The sequence below is a fragment of the Carassius auratus genome, chromosome 5 (assembly GCF_003368295.1).
Source record: "Carassius auratus strain Wakin chromosome 5, ASM336829v1, whole genome shotgun sequence".
Lineage (NCBI taxonomy): Eukaryota > Metazoa > Chordata > Actinopteri > Cypriniformes > Cyprinidae > Carassius > Carassius auratus.
The window spans coordinates 16,429,773-16,452,103 of NC_039247.1; the positions used below are offsets into that span (position 1 = coordinate 16,429,773).

At 36.8% G+C, this 22,331-nt stretch overlaps 1 protein-coding gene across 3 annotated transcripts in view; it reads right to left on the minus strand.

The window, feature by feature from the left end:
- fam222ba (family with sequence similarity 222 member Ba) overlaps nt 1–22,331 on the minus strand; it is a 58,902-nt gene that overhangs the window by 12,335 nt on the left and 24,236 nt on the right. For all 3 annotated transcript variants that reach the window (XM_026250793.1, XM_026250794.1, XM_026250786.1), the window contains exon 2: nt 718–906. In XM_026250793.1, coding sequence (XP_026106578.1) covers nt 718–799 — 82 coding nt within the window. In that variant the 5' untranslated portion in view covers nt 800–906. The remainder of the gene's footprint in view (nt 1–717; nt 907–22,331) is intronic.

Sequence of the window (22,331 nt, forward strand, 5' to 3'; positions counted from 1 at the left end):
AAGTAAACTTAAGTAAAAAGTGGCAAAAAGCATCATAAAAGTAGTAATTATGAGTGATTTACTTTTTTTTGGTTTACATTCAGAAACATTCTTTCGGTTATTTTGGAGGTGTCCTCAATCAACTTATGTTCATTTATTAAGGATCACATCATACCAAGTTTTCAGTCGTTTCATAAATATCTTGCTTATCTTGTCGTATGACATGTCTTATAACAACCAACATAGTGTAATTAATTGCTAAATCTATTAGTTAAATCTAGTATAAATAAATCTAAAAATAAGGGGAAATAAACCACTGGTTCTAGAAGTTCATCTATACCTAAACATATTTAGGTTAAAAAAATAAATAAAAAAAGCTGTAAAATATTTTTTCATCCTACTTTTCTTATGTTTATTTCCATATATTTTTTTTCCTGTTCATCCTAATGAACTCCCCTTTGTATTTGTAAATCTTTAAATATGAGCGGTGCATTATATTTTTCTGAAGCTCTGTGATAAAGCGGTGCAAGGAAGAGACCAGCACAAAACTCTTGTATTTCTTTAGAAGACCTTGGAAATAGAACACCATTCATATGCACTACTGTTATGATGCCTTTATGCTGCTTTTTGTGATTTCTGGAGATCACTGCGTTTGACAGATGAAAGAAATGCTTAAGAAAGAGCGACCACCAAACATTTCAACTCTCTCTGTGTGTGTGTGTTTGTGTTTGTACTTACATTTCTGAAGTCCAGTGTTCATCTGCGAGTGGGGGTGAAGCTGAAGGGAGAGATCACCTGGCCCTGGCAGACAGGCCAGCATCTCATACACACACACTCACACACACACACGCCCACACCCACACACACTCACTCACTCACTCACTCACTCACTCCTAGAGCAACATGGGCCACACACTCCTCCTCACACTGTAGAGAAAAAGAGAGAGAAATGAGATGTTACAGCAAGCACCTCAGTACAAAGTTCAAGCCCAACAACGTGTCTGAACCCAGAACAACATTTTGTCATTAACTATGTCTGTGAACTGAAGGATGCCTACAGTCTTCATTATTGTTGATAAAAATTTAATTTAGAAAACTTTAGTCAACAAACATTTGTTCGTAATTTGACTTTCAACAAAATTATATTCAAAACAAACTAATTAAAAATGTCTCTTTTGCCCTCAGAAAGGCATGATTTAAAAGGGATGTTCATTAAAAGCTAACTTTTAGAAAAGGTGCAAAGCTAAATGTTCTGGATCATTTTCCAACATCACAGGAGCAATGAGACAATTACCATCTGTCAGTTTGACACACACATTTTCACTGCATTCATTAAAACTCAGCCAGTCTTCTGATCAAGTGTGTCACAAGGAATGCATCCAAACATCAACTGAAATGTGTGATTGAGTGCGATTTCACACATATTTATTCCACTGAAATTACAAAAAGTACTAGCGATAAACTCCACTATGATAGCTTCAAAGCTTTGAATTCGCATCAATTAATCAACCAACCTATCAATAAAGTGAAGCTCAGGAAATCAAAATATCCTTTTTTTATCATCCTCTTTGTCAATTCAGAGCAGCAAAAAACCCTCACATACCTTTCCATTCCAAACCACTCTCACTAATTGTACAGCAGCAGAAAAAGCACAATTAATATCAAATCTGATGTTCAATGTAATCTGATGCTCTGACCATGGCCCAGGCTCTTCATCTCTCTCTCCTCACCTCCACATCTTTAGCCTGTCTTCTCGCATGAATGGCGTGATCTAAATTGACCTTTGCTGAATTCCAAACACTCACATTTATTTTTTTTTTACTTCAGCAAGGCAAGTATCATAACACTGAGAACATTTCCGACACCTCAACCCTCAGTCATTAAACACAATTAGTTAGCGTGACTGTGTAGGCACAAATCAGCATATAAAGAATGGAAGGAATCGTCCTGATGTTTTGTTGATTGCTTGTTTTTTTTAAATAATTTTTTTAATGTATTTATTTATTTAATATCTACCGGATAGCTCCATCCATCTGTGAAATATGACTGATTCAAACTGTTCTCTATATGGAGGGCAACAGTGCTAACCACTTTTTAGAACACTTTTTTTTTTTTAAGATTTATATCCCATGAGCAAAATCAACCGCACCTAAAAACAAACTCATTGTAATTTCAATTCTTTAGCCATCTGTGTCACTATCCTTCAAACCACTAAGTTTTACACATTTAACATTGAATAACGATGAAGCATTATTTTACCCATATTTTGACATTTTATTTTCACAAACGTTATTTGAAACATGAAAATAGACATTTAATATGTATATAAAATAACTACTGTAAATTTTATTTGATGTGGACATGAAAATGGGATGTCTCGTCTTTGATCCTTAGAGACGTTAATTCTGTATATTGAAATAATTTACATTTGTTGCAAAATAAGCATATTAGTATGGAGACGGTAATCTGTAACAACAGACTGAACATCAAATATCTTCTGATGAGCTTAGATATCGTCTGGTGATTTGTGGTGAGAGTGTTTGCATACAGCCATGTACTACATCCTCTCACTACACACTGACACCAGACAAAAACAATGTATTAAAACATGTATAAGCAAATAAACAGTTCAGACAAGAAGCAATTATGCACCAAACAACTCTGACAGGGCAGCATAAGGCCAGCCAGCCAAAGCTGAGAGAGAGAGAGAGAGCAAGAAATGAAGAGTTAGTATGTGGTGAAAGGTCATGATGGCAGCTCATTAAAATCCTGCCAGTGCACTAACAGCACAGCAGGGCCTGATACAGACATACTCACTCTCTATCACATTTATCTGTAATAGTGAACTGCCTCACTGCATAGGCCATGGGCGGACTGGGACCAAAAAGTGTCCCTGGACTTAGCAGCCCACCACATCATAGCATCTGCCCCTGTTTTGATGTAATTTATTAATTTAATATTTAAGTAAACAGTTTGGGGATTTTAACCAATAACGCAACTGATCCTCCATTGAAAAAAACAACAACAACAAAAAAAAACCTACATGCAGCAGCTGTTCATTTAGCGACTTCTAGTTAATGATACATGCTCATCACGACACAAACATTTTTCTAGAACTCCCACTTTGCATTCAGTTAACAGATCCATATATGAATCATGCATGAAACAGAAGTTTATAAACTCAAACGATAGCTTTATGTGCTTTACAGATGAACAAAGTATTTATTCATTCGAGATGTTCAATAATAGATAATCTTTGGCTCGGTAATACAAGTTCATGATCCGATTCATGAATAGAGGATACTTTTGAGTCAATCTTTTAAAATAATCATCTATTTTGTTAAACGAAACCAGTGTGGAAAGCAATGGTTCACAAACTGGATAGATCTGAGGTGCAGGGCTCGTTAAATCGCGAGCCCGACGATTGAGTTTCCCAGTCGGGCTCCAAAATATATCACCGCCTTGCCTGACGGGCTATCGTGAATAGTGATGTAAAATTCCAATACTTGATTCGCGTTGTTCACTCGCTTGAAGGGGTGAAACGGATTGTAGTTGATCGTTTGCACTTGTTTCTAAATCTTGCTGATTCAAGCGTTTTAAACAATTCACGTGCGTTCAGTGCTTGCGCTCACTCGTTCAATGCTTGTGCTGAGAGCAGCATTTTAGACAATGCGATTACACAGAATTAATTCATCTTTCCTGTATCGTAACTTGTGAATGAACCCGCGCGATCGACTCACTCATCCATATGCGTAGAAAGGTGGGCCGGCACACATTGGAAAAGTCCCGGTGCTCCAGATGGCCAGTCCGCCCCTGGCATAGGCTGCTGTCTTCAGAGCAAGCTTTATGAATGACTGATTAGCAACTCAAATAGTGCTCCGCATGTGAGACTCCACCCAAATTATACTTCGATAGTTAATGGCACAATCCTCTAATAAGTACAAAAATAGTAGCCTACAAATAGGTAATAAAAGTAATTAACTCGAAATACATCAAAGTGCCTTTATTAAAAGATTTCAACAGTGAATGACACAAGTTGACTTATGATTTATATTTTCGAGACAAAAATACCTACGTTGCAGTGTTTGTCAGCAAATATAGTATTTTTAATGCTCACTGTCTTTATTTTTACATTTAGATTCCCTGTCATCTAACACTCCCTTATAGTCCTACTTTAAACAACATTTATAATTTAATAACACTTAAATATATTTAGCAAATCTTAAACTTAATATAATTTATCATATTCTATATATTTTTGTAAAATTTAAAGCTATTGAGTTTTGTGCTTATTTCTAGTTATTTACCAGTTATCGGTCCTTATGTAAAAAACTGTTGCAAGTTTAATTTCAACTCATTTTTTATTTTATTTATTTTTTGTTAAAGGTTCCCATGCACCTAAACTACCAATGAAAAGTTTGGGGATAGAATGTGTTTTTTTTGTTTGTTTGTTTTTTGGAAAGAAATCAACACTTCAGCAGTGACACATAAACTGATCTAAAGTGACAGTAAAAACATTTATGATGTTACAAAAGATCAAATAAAGGCTGTTCCTTTGATCTTTTTATTTAGAGAATTATGAAAAAAATGCCACAAAAATATTAAGCAACTTTGATAATAAGAAAAATAAGAAATGTTTACTGATCACCAAATCATCATCTTTGAATGATTTCCGAAGGATCATGTGACACTGAAGACTGCAGTAATGGCTTTTTCATCACAGGAAAAAATTACATTTTCAAAATATTTTTTAACTTGGAAAAAATACTAAAAAACGAATTCTTCCCAACTAACCCCAAACATCTGAACTGTAGTAATGTAAGTAACTATTATAACTATTAAACTATATGGAGCCCATTAGCTCCAAAGTCAAAACACAGTATCAGAGCTGGTGGAAAATCTGGACAGAGAGAAAGACAGGAAGAGAGAAAGTGAGTCTGGGTTCTCAATGGCTGGGGATGTTTGGGTCAGACCGCATCTGATAAAAGACTCTTTTCTCCACTGCTTTTTCTCTTTCTTTGTATGCATGGGTGGACAGAGGGAGGGTGTATGTGGGAGAAGAAAGGATAGAGGGAGGAAAGTGGAGTGGAAGTGAGCTATTTAGAAAATGACTACAGTAAGCTGTAATCAGGCTCTGGTGGGGCTGAGCTCTGGAGCTCAGACAATCTGCCTACACTGGCCTTTATGCTCAGGAAAAAACAGACTAATTACACTAAAATATACACATACAATAGAGCGAGAGAGAAATCCAATGTATGGTTGCATGTACAGTTTCCCAGGGACACAAAAAGCTATTGAGCGAAATGACTTTTTAGGGGAAGAATGGAGAGGAGAGATTGTGATTATCATGAGGACCATGGAGGAGGACATCAGGTGGGCGGGGGGCTTACATTTAGATTTTTTCAAAAGAGAAACCAGCTTTACCCTTGAATACGAGAGCGGCTCAATAGGAAGGAGAGAGAGAGAGATGTCGCCTGTAAATAAACGTTCACATCAGCGCAAAGAATCAATTTATAGCAGCCCGAATAGATTGAGGATGCGCGTGTCCATGTCAGCGTGTTACTGATGACTTAAACACATCCCCTGAACGATATGCTCTCGCATGCTTTTTTTTTAAATCTGTCAGAGTTATTCTGAGAGTTTTGTTGGTCTAAACGTGTCCATTTTAAGCACATGAAGTGTCAGAGACATGCAGTTTCAGATATTAGCTATCAGATATCGAAGTCACTTTAGATAGGTAATGCTAATAGACTGTGTGTGATGGTGAGAGAAAGAATGAAAGAAAAAGCAAAGAGGAGAGTGGACTAAAAGAAAGGAAAATATGTGAAGCCACATAAAGAAAGAAAAAACAATAGTAATGATGCACCAATGGGAACAGAAATTAAAGAAACATAGAAGATGTGAACAGTATTAAAGCTAAAAACAGAGAGATAACTGAGTGGAGACTGGCATTATGACATATCCTGGTATTCAGTAATACTGCAGATTGCAGTAATGAACATGCATATAGTGAATATTTCCATATATACCTTAAGCCCATGCTTGAGTTTTGGTATGAATGCTTAATGAATGCATACAGCTGAACATTTTTAAACTATACTCTATTTGACATGCAATTATGACTGATAAAAAATGTCAAACTCTTTGAAACAGAGCTGCGGATATATCTTAATCTGTCACAGCGCTTGTCTAAGTGGGAGCCTGTAAAACAATGATCCGGGCCAGTGTTTCCACCTTGGGCTTTATTGTCCAATTGTTTAGCTGTTGGTAACTGTTTGGTAACTAACATTCTTCAAAATATTTCCTTTTGTGTTCAACAGCTAAAAGAAATACATACAGGTTTGGAATAAATAAAGGGTGAGTAAATGATAACAGAATTTCCATTTTTAGGAGAACTATCCCTTTAAATCTTTTCAAACAGCTACTAAAACTGTTGTATTTGCTAAGGTGTTTATAAAACACCCCCTAATACTTCCCCTATTTACACGTACAAGTATTTAAGTACTTAAAAAAAAGAATCTGAATATTGACTGAAAATGTGTTTTTTCTTTATTATCATTCTTCATAAATGTGTTTGATACAATTCCTAAAAAACAAACACACCTATAACACAGTATACACAATGCATTCAACAAAGCCCATTGGTATTGCAACAAACTTTATTCAAATGAGCAGGGACTACCAATGGAGTGCAGACAGTCGCTGGGTTTCCATCCAAAGTTTCAAATTTAACTTCTACGCAAAATTGGAATATCGCACAAAACATTTGCGAACGAGCAGCGTTTCCATCCAACGAGTCAAAGAGAACAAAATCGTCACTTCCTGATAAACCGACACTATACATAACTTAGAAAAGTATGAGAAGATACTGAATATAATAATTTACCTATATAATAAATTACTTGCACCTCAGAACGAGCAGACGAAACACAATGAATGCTCTTATTGCTTTCGGAGATGGTTGAGAACAGTTCTGGGAGGCAATTACACAGAAATACTTCGAGAACAGACTTTGCTCGAGCATTTCCGAATGACCATAAGAACATTTCAAAGGCTGTGGAACAAGTTCTTTGCACTGTTTAGTCAGGATTTACCTTCCCTGTCAAAGTCACATTACTTTTTAATGCGCTTGTAAGAATTATTCACAAAATGCATTTCCATCTCCCATTATTCACATTAAACCTTTTTTGCACAAGTTAAAAAATTTTTTGCGAATTAAGGCTTTTCCAAAATTCAGTGTTTCCATCACTCGATTCTGATGCGATGCTTCAAAATGCACATAAAAGCAGGGTCATGGAAACCCAGCTAGTGATCAGATTTCCTGCATGCATGAAAGAGAAAATGCGACAGAAAGAGCCAGCTTCATGGGCAAGATATACAATGACGTGTATCCAATTCATTAATGTAAATCATAATTTCATTTCTATTGAAACAAACTAGAGGAAACCGGGAAAATCAATATGCAGGCCTTATCATATATAGGTGGACGTGTGTGTTGACCTCTCACAGTGAGGTGACGTGTGAACAATGAACCACAAGCCAAATGAAAAGGTGTTGAAGCTCTCTGCATTTTTATTTATTTCTGGACCTGCCTGAGCAAAGCTGTGTAATGTGAAGCCCAACAGACGCGACAAAAACAAGAGGAAAAACCAGCAGAGCAGAAGAGAAACAGAACTGCTACATACACACATGCTTTTAAATACTCACAGACTAAACAAGAATCTTCATGCTCCAAAAAAACGCATCTTAATTTTTCTGCCACATATGGGTGTAAATCTTTAGCATTTTGTTAAATTCAGTGTAAAGACTACACATTAAAAGCTGTACTAAAACTAGACGGGGGAACATTATATTGAGTGCTTATGACAGGAAGAGCCACTCACTGGATATTGGAGTTCATCTGTTCACTGTAAATAACTGGATTTACCTTGCAGACACGCAGCCATTAACTGCTTCATACGACAGCAATGGAAGAATATTTTAGTATTTTTTTGTGTATGATTATGCTAGTGGCACAGAAATTACACTTATATGTACATATAAAACATAAATATTATTCAATTAATTTTGAACTGGACATGACAAAAATCCATGACTTTTGGGCCATGATTCAGAGAGTAACTCAAGAACACCTCTGACACTAATTCAAACTTTCTGAATGACTCAATTAAAGGGCCAGCTCATAAAAATCTGACTATGCATTCATTCTGAAACAATCTCCAATAAAGCAGCCTTTCCACCCCAGGTTTGTCTAGAAAATGTGATTCCATTATTCTATCGTATAGCTATTTAACTAAACTAAAGTGAAAGAAGTAAATTAGTACAATGTGGCCACAACTGAACCAAAACTAGGGAACGAATTTTTATGATGTGGTCACGATTTAACTAAAAAGAAGGTGTTTATTAATTAAAGGGATACTCCACCCCAAAATAAAAATGTTGTCATTAATCACTTAATTAACTTTGTTCATCTTCTGAACACAATTTAAGATATTTCAGATGAAAACCGGGAGGCTTGTGACTGTCCCATAGACGCCCAAATAAGTTATAGTGTCAAGGTCCAGAAAAGTATGAAAGACGTCATCAGAATAGTCCACCGGCCGTCAGTGGTTCAACTGTAATGTTATGAAGCGACGAGAATTTTCTTTCAAATCAAAGCATAAATACATACAGAAACAGTGCATCCTTATGTCGCGGCTGACAAAGAAGAGTTCAGGCAGTTTGAGTGATGTGGAGAGACACAGAGGAGACTAGTGTTGTCAAAAGACCTGGTACTTTGGTAGCAAGTCTGTATTAAAAAAATTAAAATGTTACGGTACCAGGTTTTTTTAAGTACCGGTGGTATCAACTACCTGGTCAACCCAGTTCTTGATGGGCTATCTGAAAGGTGCGCGGATGCTTTGTACATAAAGCACTGAGACGTGAGGAAACTCACCAAACTAACAAAACACTTTAAAGACAGACACCCAGATCAAATTAAAGAGTTCAAGCAGGTACGTTGTGTTTACCATACATTGATTTACTTGTGGCGGCCCGCCACAATATCAAAACTCACCGCCACAAAGAGATTTTCTAAAAGGCTTTGACTTTGTTGAATAAACATGAGCACTGCATGTGTCAAAGTCGAAACCCAGTGTGGGTGATTTTATATAACTGTATTTCTGAAGGAAACTGACTGTCTTCAGAAAATGATGGATATCACTTTTATTTAATCTTGCCTGTAATGCCTGAGCAGCGTTTGTGATCGCAGGCTCAGCACTTATTTGATTGCAGCCATTACCAGAGAAACCTCTCTCTCTCTCCTGCTCTTCAAGTGCCTCCTGCTGGCAGAGAATGAATTTGCATATATATGATGCCACAAATAGAGTGCAAGGCTGTGGGAAACACTGCTTCTGTTAAGAATACTATTACATATTTTAATTTGAATGTCGGATTGAAATGAACGCTGTTATTAGAGTAGTTAATTGTTAGTATAAGTGTGGCTAACGCTAATATAATGAGCATTAGAAATACTTTTCTTTATTAACTATTTAATGTTCCTATAACTTTTATTAGGGTAAGGGTAACAGGGTATTTTTACACACCAGAGGCTTTTAAATGAATTGTGAATCTAAAATATGTGTGTTAGAGAATGTACAAATGGTTAAAATTGTTTGTCATATCAGTCAGAAAATCAGTTCTGCGTTTTTTTTTTTTTTTTTTTTTTTACGTTTTAGCTTAGTTTTAACTTAGTTTTAACTTAGTTGTTATTCTTGGCTTTAAAATTCAAAGTACACAGTTTGGATTAAATGAAAGTGTTTTTGTGTTTTGCTTTGGTACCGAGAACTGTGGATTTTCACTGGTATTGGTACTGAATACTGACATTTTGTTACCGTGACAACACTAAAGGAGACTGTTGACAAAGGAATCGTTGAATAAAGTCATTATTTTTGTTTTCTTCATATATATATATATATATATATATATATATATATATATATATATATATATATATATATATATATACACGTATACACACACACACATATCTTTGTGTTTCCAACAAACATATTTTTATGTATTAATCCAAAATTGGCCTGAAAATACGTTTAAGGAAACCCAGCTAACGCCTTAATAGTGGATTGTGAAGTCTGCTGTAGTCTTTCCCTGCATACTATACAGAGAAAAAAAAGCATAAACAAATTAAATTTATGCCACGTCACTTCACTTCCTTATGCAACTGGATACAGTTATCAAAACACCTCACATCCACCCTACCCCTAACAAAAAACCTCTGCAAGACCATATAAAGTCAAAATTGAACTTCTAACAACCACACAATGATAATCCCACACTGATGTAAGACCACTAGGGAGTAGGGCTGGGACAACGCGTCGAGGTCGCTAGATTAATCATTTAAAAAATAATCGTTTATCCCAGCCCTACTAGGGAGTGAGAGTGTCCCTCACACACATTATTTATATACCAGATATCTGTGCTAGTTCACAATAACAGAAACGAGGATAAAAATGCACACAAAACAGGATGAAGAAATGACAGAGTGAGAGAATTTCATTTATGAAAAGATTCATCCATTTACTGCTCATCCGTTTGCCCAAGATGCCTGCAGCTCATCCGAAATTGGACACCCTGGTGATAAATTGCCGGAAAAGGAAAAAAGGAAGGAAGAAAGAGGAATGATTTTTGTCTGTCTGCCTCTGGTGAGTGGGAGGGCCTCTCTCTCCAGGATTCAGACAGCTGCCATCTCATCCCAGAGTGCATTAGATGAGCATGCCCATCCCAACAGCTGTCCTTGTGCCCTTCAACTGTTACTGGACACCAAAGATGCAACCCAATGTTCAACATTAAGGGGAACTGAATCAGCCTAGCGTGCATCCTGACTCTTCATCATGATTTGTCATGTTTACACCTCCTTACCACGATCTATGGCCAGCCTCTTCCAGCTGTACCCTTCCCTCATCCATCATGATGAGGACGGCCCAATTGCTCCAGCACATCTAAACCACAGCATCCACACAAACACTTAACAGGAACCAGTTTGAGCCAGGGGCTCTTTCTAGAAGCAGGTTGATCTTTGTTTAAAGATCCCAGAGCCAAAGCAAAGGCACTAAAGTACACAAAGGTAGTAGATTCTATATGAAATGCAAACACAAACTCTATTTATTTAGTTATTCACATTTGGATAAGAATTCAAATGAATATATATTATTATATGTTTCATATCAATGGAGTTATAAGAGTTTATATGAAAAAAGGGGTACTCTACTCCACTTTTCGGCAACACAAGTGTGTATTATTGGAAAGAACAGTGACAGCTATTTCCTATGGCTGCTCAAAGCATTCTGTCATCACTCAGCTCCAGCTCTGCTCCAGTTTTCACATTTACACAAGGTCAGCTCGCTATCACAGAGGGACTTCAAAGCGACACATCAATACCCAATCACAGACTCATGGAGAGAACAGATATAAAAAGAACAGAATAAATGCCAACTTTCTCTTTTTTACTGTTGATCTTTGCTGTACTTATCATACACACACTCCCCTGACAGCCAGCAGTCCACAATCCTCTACTGTTGTCCTGTGGGCCGTACAGGGGAGATGGTCAAACAGACAGACTGCTTGGCTTTGTGACCGCAAACATTTCACAAGGGCATGTGACTATGGGAACAGACACATCAAACACAAGCAAACCGCCACAACTGAGCTGAACTTTCCAGATTCCAGGAAACAGATAAAGCCTTGTCATGGAAGAAAACTCACTAAGAATCTGCTTCAGCTCTCGATTACCATAAACTGTCAGATGTTGTCTTACAACCTATTTATGTACACAGACACTTGCTGTCAGGGAAAGGTGAGGTTTTCGGTTTAGGGTTCCCACATCACTTGAACAATACATTTCAACGACTTTCCATGTTTTCAGTCAAGAAGGATTTTAGAAATTATTTTATACAGCTTGCACCCAAAAAGGACAACTTAGAGTCAATAAAAAAAAAGTAATAGAATAACAAATAAATATTCACTGAATAAACAATTTCTATAAAAGTGAGAGCATTGACAGTTGAATAAAATGAATTACATGAATCGCAAACTTAAAAAGTGAAAAAATAGTGTGTTGACTTGCTGGTCTAATGCTATAATACTTTAATATAATATAATCAGGCATTTAGTCTTTGTGCCTGACTGACATTTATTGGAAGCACGCTCAGATACGCCCTTCATCAGTACATCACTTCCTCGTCACAAACACTCATTTTGTTCCCATTTCAACGTCCTACAATTGTGTGTTCAGAAGTGTGTGTGTGAGCAGAAAGCTGATCAGCCCACATCAGACTTTCAAGTTCGGCCTAACCCTTTTCTCTCTCCCTCGCTCTCAATAAGCCCTCAAACATCAATCACTGCAGATACAGTACTGTTGACACAAAGGCCGTAGAAAGAAGGAGGGCACTGCAAATTCCTGAAGTAACAAAGCTTATGAAGCGCGTTTGACGGGCTCAATAAGCTTTTTACAGGCCGGTATGTTGCTGTGAAACTGCAGGAGTGACCCAGGCATTTGAGAGGTGTCAGAGAGGTGAGCGTTTTTCGAATCTTTATGAGAGAACAGCTTGTGCAAGCTTTAATACTGACTTGTGTGAAACTGGGCACTGATGCATAAGCAGTAATGTCGCTAACAATGTGTGAGCAGGAGTGAACGAAGCCTTTTGGCCACCTCTAATCAATTTCATCAGCAGCCTGGCACTCAATGGCAGCTCACCACAAAGCTCAGAATCTTTAGGGAACAGTACAGCTACTGCAGCATCAAATGCAAATAAATAAATGACTCCAGTCTTTACAGTTTCAGTAATATAAAACTATGTTAAATCAGTAACTGAATACTGTCTGCCTACAAGAGCAATTGTGCCCAATGTCTGAAGTCAAATTTATCAGTGATGAATTCCTATCAGTTTTCCATTACCTTTCTAGTCATTTGTGATTGATTACCAGACAAGGATTTACAAAAATCATTCAAATTCAGACTGAATCCCTAATGAATTATTTCCATACCAATAACAAACCAATCAATCTTTTGTGAACAGCATACATTATTATTTGGGGTGGGTAAGAATGCATGTTTTTTAATGCACCAAGCCTGCATTTATTTTTTAAAAATACAGTAACAGTAATATTGTGTAATTACTCCAGTCTTCAGTGCCACACGATACTTCAGAAATCTTTCGAATATGATGATTTGGTTCTCAGAAAACATTTCTTATTATTATCAATACTAAAAACTGCTGTGCTGCTTAATTTTTGTGGAAACCATGATGATTTTTTCAGTATTCTTTGATGGTTCAAAAGAATATAATTAATTTGAAGCAGAAAATCATTTGTAATGTTACAAATGTTACATTTGTAATTGTAATGTTTTTACTTGCACTTTATTATTATATATAAACTGATCTCACATGTATATTAATACCTACATTACAGTGAAATTTATATTAATATTTAGCAAGAGAGCTAATTTTCTGACACAACTTCAGAATTGTGGTGCCATGACCCTGGTTCACTTTATGGGCTTAATTTAATATAGCTGATATATCTGAATTTATGAAGTAACTGATCTTAGCACAGCTATTTAAAGTAAGATTATGTTTTTTACAGCCTATACCCCCCCCCCCAGATCTAATTATCCAGAAGGAATTCTGCACTCAGGGCTCATGAATCATGTGAGCCGTGAATCTTGTGCCTCATACAGAGACGTCTTTGATGAATATGGCCTCAGTGATTGTGAAGTGCTCTGTAGTGGTTCACAGCAATCAGACAGAGCCAGTGATTCATCCTCATCTCCACTCAGCTCCATGACCGCTTTCGGCCCTCAAATGCACTGATCTGACTTTTATGTATCTGACTGTGTTTATTCCACTTGTTAAATAACTACGCTGTGTTGTACATCCTTGTGTGTCATATAAAATACTGTGTGATGCTACAATATGGTTCAATGCAACGCTTCAGTCTACACTGATAAGAGCAAAGCTACCCATTAACAAGAAAGCCGTAGTACAATGTAAAGTGTACAGAAACACTCTGCTCTGCTACGAACACAAACACAGATCTTGGTGCATATCCAGAGACCCATTAGCCATAAATTACACTTACCAAGAGGTCAAAGTGTGGCTGATTAATATGGCCCAGTCATTCCCTGCTGGTGGACACATAATCTGTCTGCTAAAAACAGATCCACTAACTGTTTTTTTTTAAGTAACCATATATTCAGATGTTTTTTTTTCCCAAGAAATACATAAATTGCTAATGTTTATTATATTGCAGTAAACATTTTACCAGTGACAGATTATAATTGGAAATGTAAAAGGGACTTATCACTGTCTGCTGCCTTTCAGGTCACATTTACCATAAAAAAAACAAACACAAAATAAAATGTAAAATTGTGACATATTATTAAAATCTACTTAAATATATTTTGAAATGCAATTTATTATTGTGAAGGCAGAGCTTTATTTTCAGCAGTCATTACTTCACTGTCACATAATACTTCAGAAATCATTATAATGTGCTGATTTAATACTTCTGAAAGATTTCTATCAATATAGAAAAGAGTTTTGCTGCTAAATATTTTTGTGGAAACTGTTAAACATTTTTCCAAAATTCTTGATTGAATGTAGAAATCATTTGTAACATTAAAAAGGCATCCTTCCGGAATAAATTTTCAAAATACAATAAAATAATCATAATAATTACTCAAAACTCAATGTGTCATATTTCTGGTGATTGGCTAAAAAAACAACATCCATAACTGAGCTCCCATAAGCAAAGATAGGAAAATTCAAGTGGCAAACTTCCAGGAGGTCCTGCACTACCCGATCAACTGCCGTGGAGATAAAATAATAGCTTTCTCGAGGTATTTTAGACCTCCTTCACCTTAACTCTCAAGCCAGCAAATGTCTCTGTGGGTTATGACCCATGTGAAGGCGATACTCTGACCTGGAAGTGTAACATTCCTGGTGCTCCTACACCATAAGCCCACCCAGCAACTAATGCGGCTGCTTCCAGACACCATAACTCTCGGTATGTGATGGGGGTGATTTAGTGGCAAGCCAGGAATGCTGAAAACAGCAGCTTATCTGATAGAAACACCACCAGCGGTGGGCAAAGTTCCTCCCCCCAGTAAGATTGCATTTCATAAGATGGATCAGTTTCGCTCTGATCACATAGTAACAAGGTTGGACGTGCTCAGCAGGAGTGCTGATGCTAGAGGACTAGGATTCTCAGAAGAACAGGCCAGAGGTCCAAAATCAGATCAAGAGGGGCTTAATGCGGAGGCAGAGGACACTGGCTTGTGTGGGTCTGATATTGTGAAGAGTGGTAGTTACAAAGGCATGTGGGTTGGTGAATCATCCAACAAAAGCAGTGATTTTGAGATGCTCATGCATGTGCGAGCACACTTGGTAATTGTGGCTGCATAATTTCTTATGAAGGCCAGGTATAATTAAATAGTAATCTTCTAAAATCCAAACTGATGTTTGTCTGCGAAAAGCCATGCAAAAACAAAGACCACGGAGTGAAGCGAATATAAATGGTGCATTCGTGATGAATCAGATTGAAATGTCTCTTTATAGAACGAGCTGTGCAGAGCGTCACATTGAAGGAACAGATCCAGCAGCACAGGTTGACTGGCTATAGATGGGGATGGCAGCTGGGCTCAATGGGTTCAAGGTTGTGGTTCCAGCATGATCTCACGGCAATTCGTAAATTAAGAGGTGGGCAGCATAGACACTTAAGAGAATTCATATGAAATTGTACAAGCTCATTCGTATAAAATCCTAAGATTTGTACTAAATTGTACATATTTTATGAGTTGCACAATTTGAATTTGTATGTATGACCTACAACTTACCTTGCCTCTAAACCCACCCGTCACTGGGGTCTAGACAAATCATACAAAATCGTATGAGTGAGGTCGTAAGAATTTGTACGAATTAGCCACCTTGTAAAATACGTACAAATTGGTCATGAGATAGCATTGGTGGTTCTCGCAGCCAAGCATTGTTTCTGCATATCCACCATGTTTTTAAGTGCCGGCTCTTGCCTGATTAACCAAAACCTTCAAAACAATCAAAAACATCTCCATCACCTGCGCACTTTCACATGGAGCAGCATTTACTACACAGAGCCGTTGTTCACTGACAAGCTGCGCTAAACATGCGCAAGATATGATCGTGGTTTTGTGCAGCTTGTCAGTGAACAACGGCTCTGTGTAGTAAATGCTGCTCCATGTGAAAGCGCCCAGATGATTGATGATTGAGATGATTGAGACTAGATGTGCATTAAATATCGCATGCAATTTATCATGCCGCCCTAAAATTCTTATTACCATTTTTTCTTGTGAACAGCGTTCTGTTTCAAGCTAAACTGCCAGTGTGAAAACCATCTCTCATGTTACTACATACTAAACTCCTGAGGTGCAATTTCAGATTGTTTTGTTAATGTCTTCCACTTTGCTAAATTCAACTGATTTCAATTGATGATGATTTAGCTAGTTAAATGTACCCTTCCTAAATACAAGTATAAATGTTTTTCAATAAATCAATAAATAAAAGAATCAATCTTACTGACCCCAATTTTTTAAACAGTAGTGTAGACTACACAAGCTTTTCACCAGTCTAGGTCAGTCTATCAGACAGATTTTCTTGTTCAAGTTAACTCAGTTATTGTGCACTATTTTCAGACAAATTTTCAACTGGGCTGAGCTCAGCACTTTGATTGAGCCATTACACAACATTAATCTTGTTTTTCTCGAACTACTGTATTGTTCCTTTTGGCCTTGTGTTCGGGATCATTGTCCTGCTGAAAGAAGAACTTTCTCCCAAGCTTCAGTTTTTTAGTAAACTGAAGTCTCTTCACAGTGTTTCCCTGTATTTTGAACCCCACAGCATGATAAACTACAACAGATCAGTGTAAGTGTTTTAGGTTTGGGTAATGTACTATTTACACCAGACAAATAACTTTGGCAAAAAGCTCTTTCTTGTTTTCATCTCGCAACAAAATCTTGAAAACTGGTTAAAAGGATTACAATGAGGTTCCCTTTGATAACATCAGTTAAACGCATTATAGTTAACATGAACTAACAATGAAAAATACTTCTAAAGCATTTATTATTCTTAGTTAACATTTCAAAATGTACTAATTCATAGTTAAAAATCAAAAGGTGTAACTGTAAATATGTGCTGAACTAAAATGAACAGTTGAATTTAAATTAACTAAGGTTGGTTAACAGATTAATAAATATTATAACAAATGTATTGCTCATTCTTAGCTCATGTTAACTTTTAACTGATGAGACCTTACTGTAACGGGTCACCAAAATATTTTATTTTTCAGCAAATGCTAACACTAAAACTAAACATTAACGGTAGGTAACGCATTAGGTATCAGGAACTATGAAAATATGCAGTTATTCTACAACACTATTCATCTAGTTTATTGTCAATTGCTACATACATTGATATTTTTTTTTATTAAAAATTTAAATTAAATATAAAAAATATATTTTTTTAACATGTTAATGCATTATGAATGACTTCACAATGAACAATGATAGATGTATAAATTAAGACTGACAACTTTGACAGAGACTGTAAAAAAATGGTAATGAGTTGAATCTTTTTGTACAGTCACATGATTTTTTTGCCACCATTTAATACAGAACAACCTTTTCTATAGTGGTTTGACGGATCTTCCACTTCCTCAGTAATTGAAACAACAACAGCCACATCCTAGACATCCTAACACTTGATATTTTGCTTTTTGTTAATTTATACATGTTTATGTTATTTATAACTTTTCTGAAAGGCTCTTTAGTCTTTATTCTCACAACTGTCCTTCAGATTCAAAGACTGAAAGCATTTTTAACTGTGTGCTTAATGCTTTTAATGCAATAATTCACAAGTAGAAGCCAATTAAGACAAACTTGGACAAATGTGTCCTTGATAGAGTGATTTTTTTGTTCATCTAGGTGAGCTCATATCTTCTAGGATGCCGTTTACACAAGAACATTTCCTAATAAACACAATGTTACATTAAATTGAGTGTCTATGCTGCTCAGAACTGAGAGTCGGATGAGAGTACTGGTTCAATTTTATCTGACAGATTGGCAGCTGCTGTCTCTAGTAATCAAAGGTCACTTCATTTTTATTTCTCCAGAGAAAAGCAGTAGATGTAGAGTGTCAGCAACACCTTGAGTTTGAATTGCATGCATATGCCCCAGCACATTTATGTATGCGTGTGTGTGTATGTGTGTGTAATATACTGTATCTCTCTCTCTTTCTCCACAGCCTCCAGGGAATAGGGAGGGAAATTGAGGCGCTCCCATGGGTGGAGAGACGGTTGCCAGAAAGATTAACCCGCCATCCTTTTATAGCCTCTGACAAGAGGTTAAATCAAACGTTACAGTTCCGCACAGTAACCTCTCTCTGAATAATTAGATCATGAATATTACAGTGGCTGGCTCTGGCAGGCCACGGCTGATCAGTCCTGGCTGGAGAGGCTGAGGGCCCTGCTAAAATTTAAAAGCTGCTCATTATAACAGCCTCATAGAAGGAACATTTCAGTGAAACCAATGAACGCTGAAGTGAAGTAAATAGATGGCCGATAAAGTCATCTTGCCCAACATACTCCAACAAACAAAAACAATGCCAAATGTTGGGCCAAAGGATGGCTAAAAGCTGAATGGCAAAAAAATCCACAGGACACGATTGAAATATGGAAATATGCGATCTTTAAGCAAAATTAACAATGAGTCTATGCATCTGAATATGTCTTTAAAATAAATAATTTTGAAGTAAATAAAAGCTTAGTAATGGAGTTCAATTTTACAGGAAAATAATGTTTCAACTTAAAAAAAAAAAAAAATCCAACGTGTTATTTGTAGTGGTAGATCAATATATCGCCAAAGCCGATATATCAGCCGATATTTGACATTTTTTTAATATAGGCATCGCAATGAGTTTTTCTGCTTGGCCGATGTGTTCGATGTAACGGCGCTGAGAGCGGCTGTGTAAAACAAATGTGTGTGTGCTGTATATAAAAAATATGATGAAAAATATGATTCCCATTGCATTCTTCCTGGAATACTGAGTGCTCTGTTGGTAAAAGTGTTTACTTCCTTTTTAATAATATTTTTATTAAACATATGTGTAAAATACTTTGCCATCTAAAGTAATTATGTTTATTTAGCACATTTATTTTTTAATTCATTGTCAAATGATGTCAAATTTCTTAAATATTAATAATAATTTGTAAAAAATGATAGCAGCTTTATATCAGCCATCTCCCCCCCTGCTTTCCAAGATATCAGCATCGGCATCAGCTGTCAAAAAACACATATCGATAGACCACTAGTTATTTGACAAGTAGTATGCTAGTGTGTAACTATGTAGACGTCAGGTATTAAGAGTGTCCTGACATAAAAGAGCCCACCTACATGTCTCTATGACATTCTGATCCTTAGATATGACACCACTTAGCGAGCACCACTAATAAGCATTCTCCTTCACTGTTGTCACTAAACTGAGGTTGATTTGTGGATGGAGGCTAGGAGCGTTCATTGATATGGGAGTATGAATATTTGTCGGGTTATGTAGATAACGCTACCCTACTTCACAGAAACACCTGCTCTCAGATGACTTCGGGCAGGAGCCCCTATTAATTACAAGAAGCCGGCACAGAGGGACAGTCAGCATGCAATGAGACCATGGGACATCAACTACAGGAAGACAAATGGCCCTGCCATGACTAAATGCCGACACACACATTTTCAAGCACACACACACACACACTCAGCTCCTTCTCATTCTCTTCAATCAAGTTCTGTAATACTGCCCATGTAGGTCTTACTCACTGCCAGCCAGGCTATGCCATATTTCAGAAACTAGGTCACATGGATTGCTTTTTATCACACAACTCCACAAGTGGACTCAAAAACACTATAGGCTGCTTCAAACACGCTTTCGTATGCATGATGCAAGCATAAAACAAACAGAGCTAGCATTAACAAGCACACAAAAGAGCTTCTGGTAATGGACGGCTTCTTCAAGTAACCCCACTTTCCGGTCTCTGGCACAAAAGAGGAAAATGGCAGAAGGTGTACTCGTCATTGATTGCTGAGAGACGCCTGACAAAAGGTCTCCACTTGCCCCCGGAGTTAGTCACTCATTCACCCATACTACACTTCTCAGATGAGGCCTTTGTGCGTGTGCATGCGTGCTTGTGCAGCTTTTGTACCCCTTGTACATGCATTAATAACACACTAGAGTGTCTTAGAGCTCACTGGATCAACTTGTTTTTGCAAGATTTCAAGGAGGACAGCAGAAGCCTAGAAGGCACCTTTGTCTTTTGACAGTGTTATTAAGCTGCCCTCATGTCTGTCAGCGCACCTCTCTGCACCTGCTTCTGTAAACAACTCTCTGTTTCTCTTTCCCACACACAGGAGCTAAGCGTCCTCAGAGGCAGGCCCGAGTCTGATCCTGTGCTATTGATTGATAACCATTGAGCTGCCTGGGTAAATCAGCGGGTGGCACAAAAGGTTACAGAAGGTCTCGCATCTCACTACCTTCGGAAAACACACTTGATTTATTGGCTTGGCGTGCTGATGTCCACAAAGTGAACTTTTCTGGAAACTTGATTTTGAAGGATGTGACCTTCGAAATGATTTTTGACATGCTATGAGATCCTCAGGCACTAACGATAGTCGAGGTATTTTTGAATCTCCAACAATCCAAACGATCTTCAGTGGACATTCACTTATAGTAATTTGGGTCAATACTTAAAAATGCTTACAATTAACAGTTAAATGTAATCTTTAGCCACTCTGATAATGACTATCAATGTTTTTACTGTACATTCTAATGTTGTTACGTCTAAATTCACTTGCATTGTTTTTGGTCATTTATCAGCACTGACAATTTAAACCTCACATGACTGGATGAGTACAAACAACAAACAGTTCATTTCCATTAGTTATTTTGTCTATGGGTCTAGCATTCTGCCCACTTTAGATCAGACACAGAGATGAAGCATTGCATTTATTTAATGAATAGAGAGAGAGAGAGAGAGAGAGAGAGAGAGAGAGAGAGAGACTTTGATGTTTCCTCGTTGTTTTTCTTGTTGCTGAGAAATATAATGTTGCTTTTTGCAACAACTATTTCTAATAGTCATTGAGGAGTGTTAACAAGAAGTATCTGTGTGTGCAGCCTGATCTCAGTGTTTGATTGACTGTCTGTAGCTATGTGTGTGTGTGTGTGTGCACTTCAGTGAAGGAGGTGCATTCATTTAGAATGGTGATTAAATTGTCTTCAGACGGGACACACTAAAAATGGACACAGAGAGGAGAGAATAGACGCGATAGCAGAAAATACTGTACAGGCACAGCAAGCTCACTGTTCATGATTCTCTAAATATTTAAAGAAAAATATAAATATTGGAGTGGGGGTTTATATGAATGTATTTTTGAAAGGACCTGACTGTTTCCAGAAAGGTTTTGATGTTATTTTGTCCCTCTTACCTCCGTATAATGCATATTAAAGGGGTCATGACATGAAAAACCAAATTTCTTTGTATGCTTAATACATCCTGCAAGTTTCATAATGTCATCAATTAAAAAAAAAAGCATTTATGTAATAACCTTTAGAAAACTGCTCATTTTGGATCAAGGGACAAGGTGAAATCACCTGGCCATTTGCATATGACCACCTCCAGCGCAAGACAACTTACGCTAAACCTATTTTTGCATCATGGCATCATTCAGGACCAAACAACGACACCACAAACTGCAAGCAATGCATTTAATGTAAAAACTATGTTTAAAATGATAATGGTTTAATTATGGTAATGGATGCTAGCCAGTCATAAAAGTGGATGGACCTCTTAAAGGTAAAACACCCCAAAACCTTCATAAATCACTCAATTTTAAATGTTTTTTTTTCCCAAAATATTTAGTAATATTATAATTACACCTCAGGAAACATAAATTATATTTATCATAACAGAATTTGCAGTCTCTGCAGTTTTTGTTTTGTGCAGGTGTTTTATAATGGAACTATACAATCAACCCATCAATATATACATATGCATCAATTAGTATTGCGATTAAAACACCTCTAATTTTTATTGCCTTCTCTGATTGACTCTAATAATTATATATATATATATATATATATATATATATATATATACACACACACACACACACACACACACACACACACACACACACATATAAAGGTATTATAAGGTGCAAAGTAACAACTTACAAAGCATTCAATTAATCACAATATTTTGTAACAATTATTAAATGAACA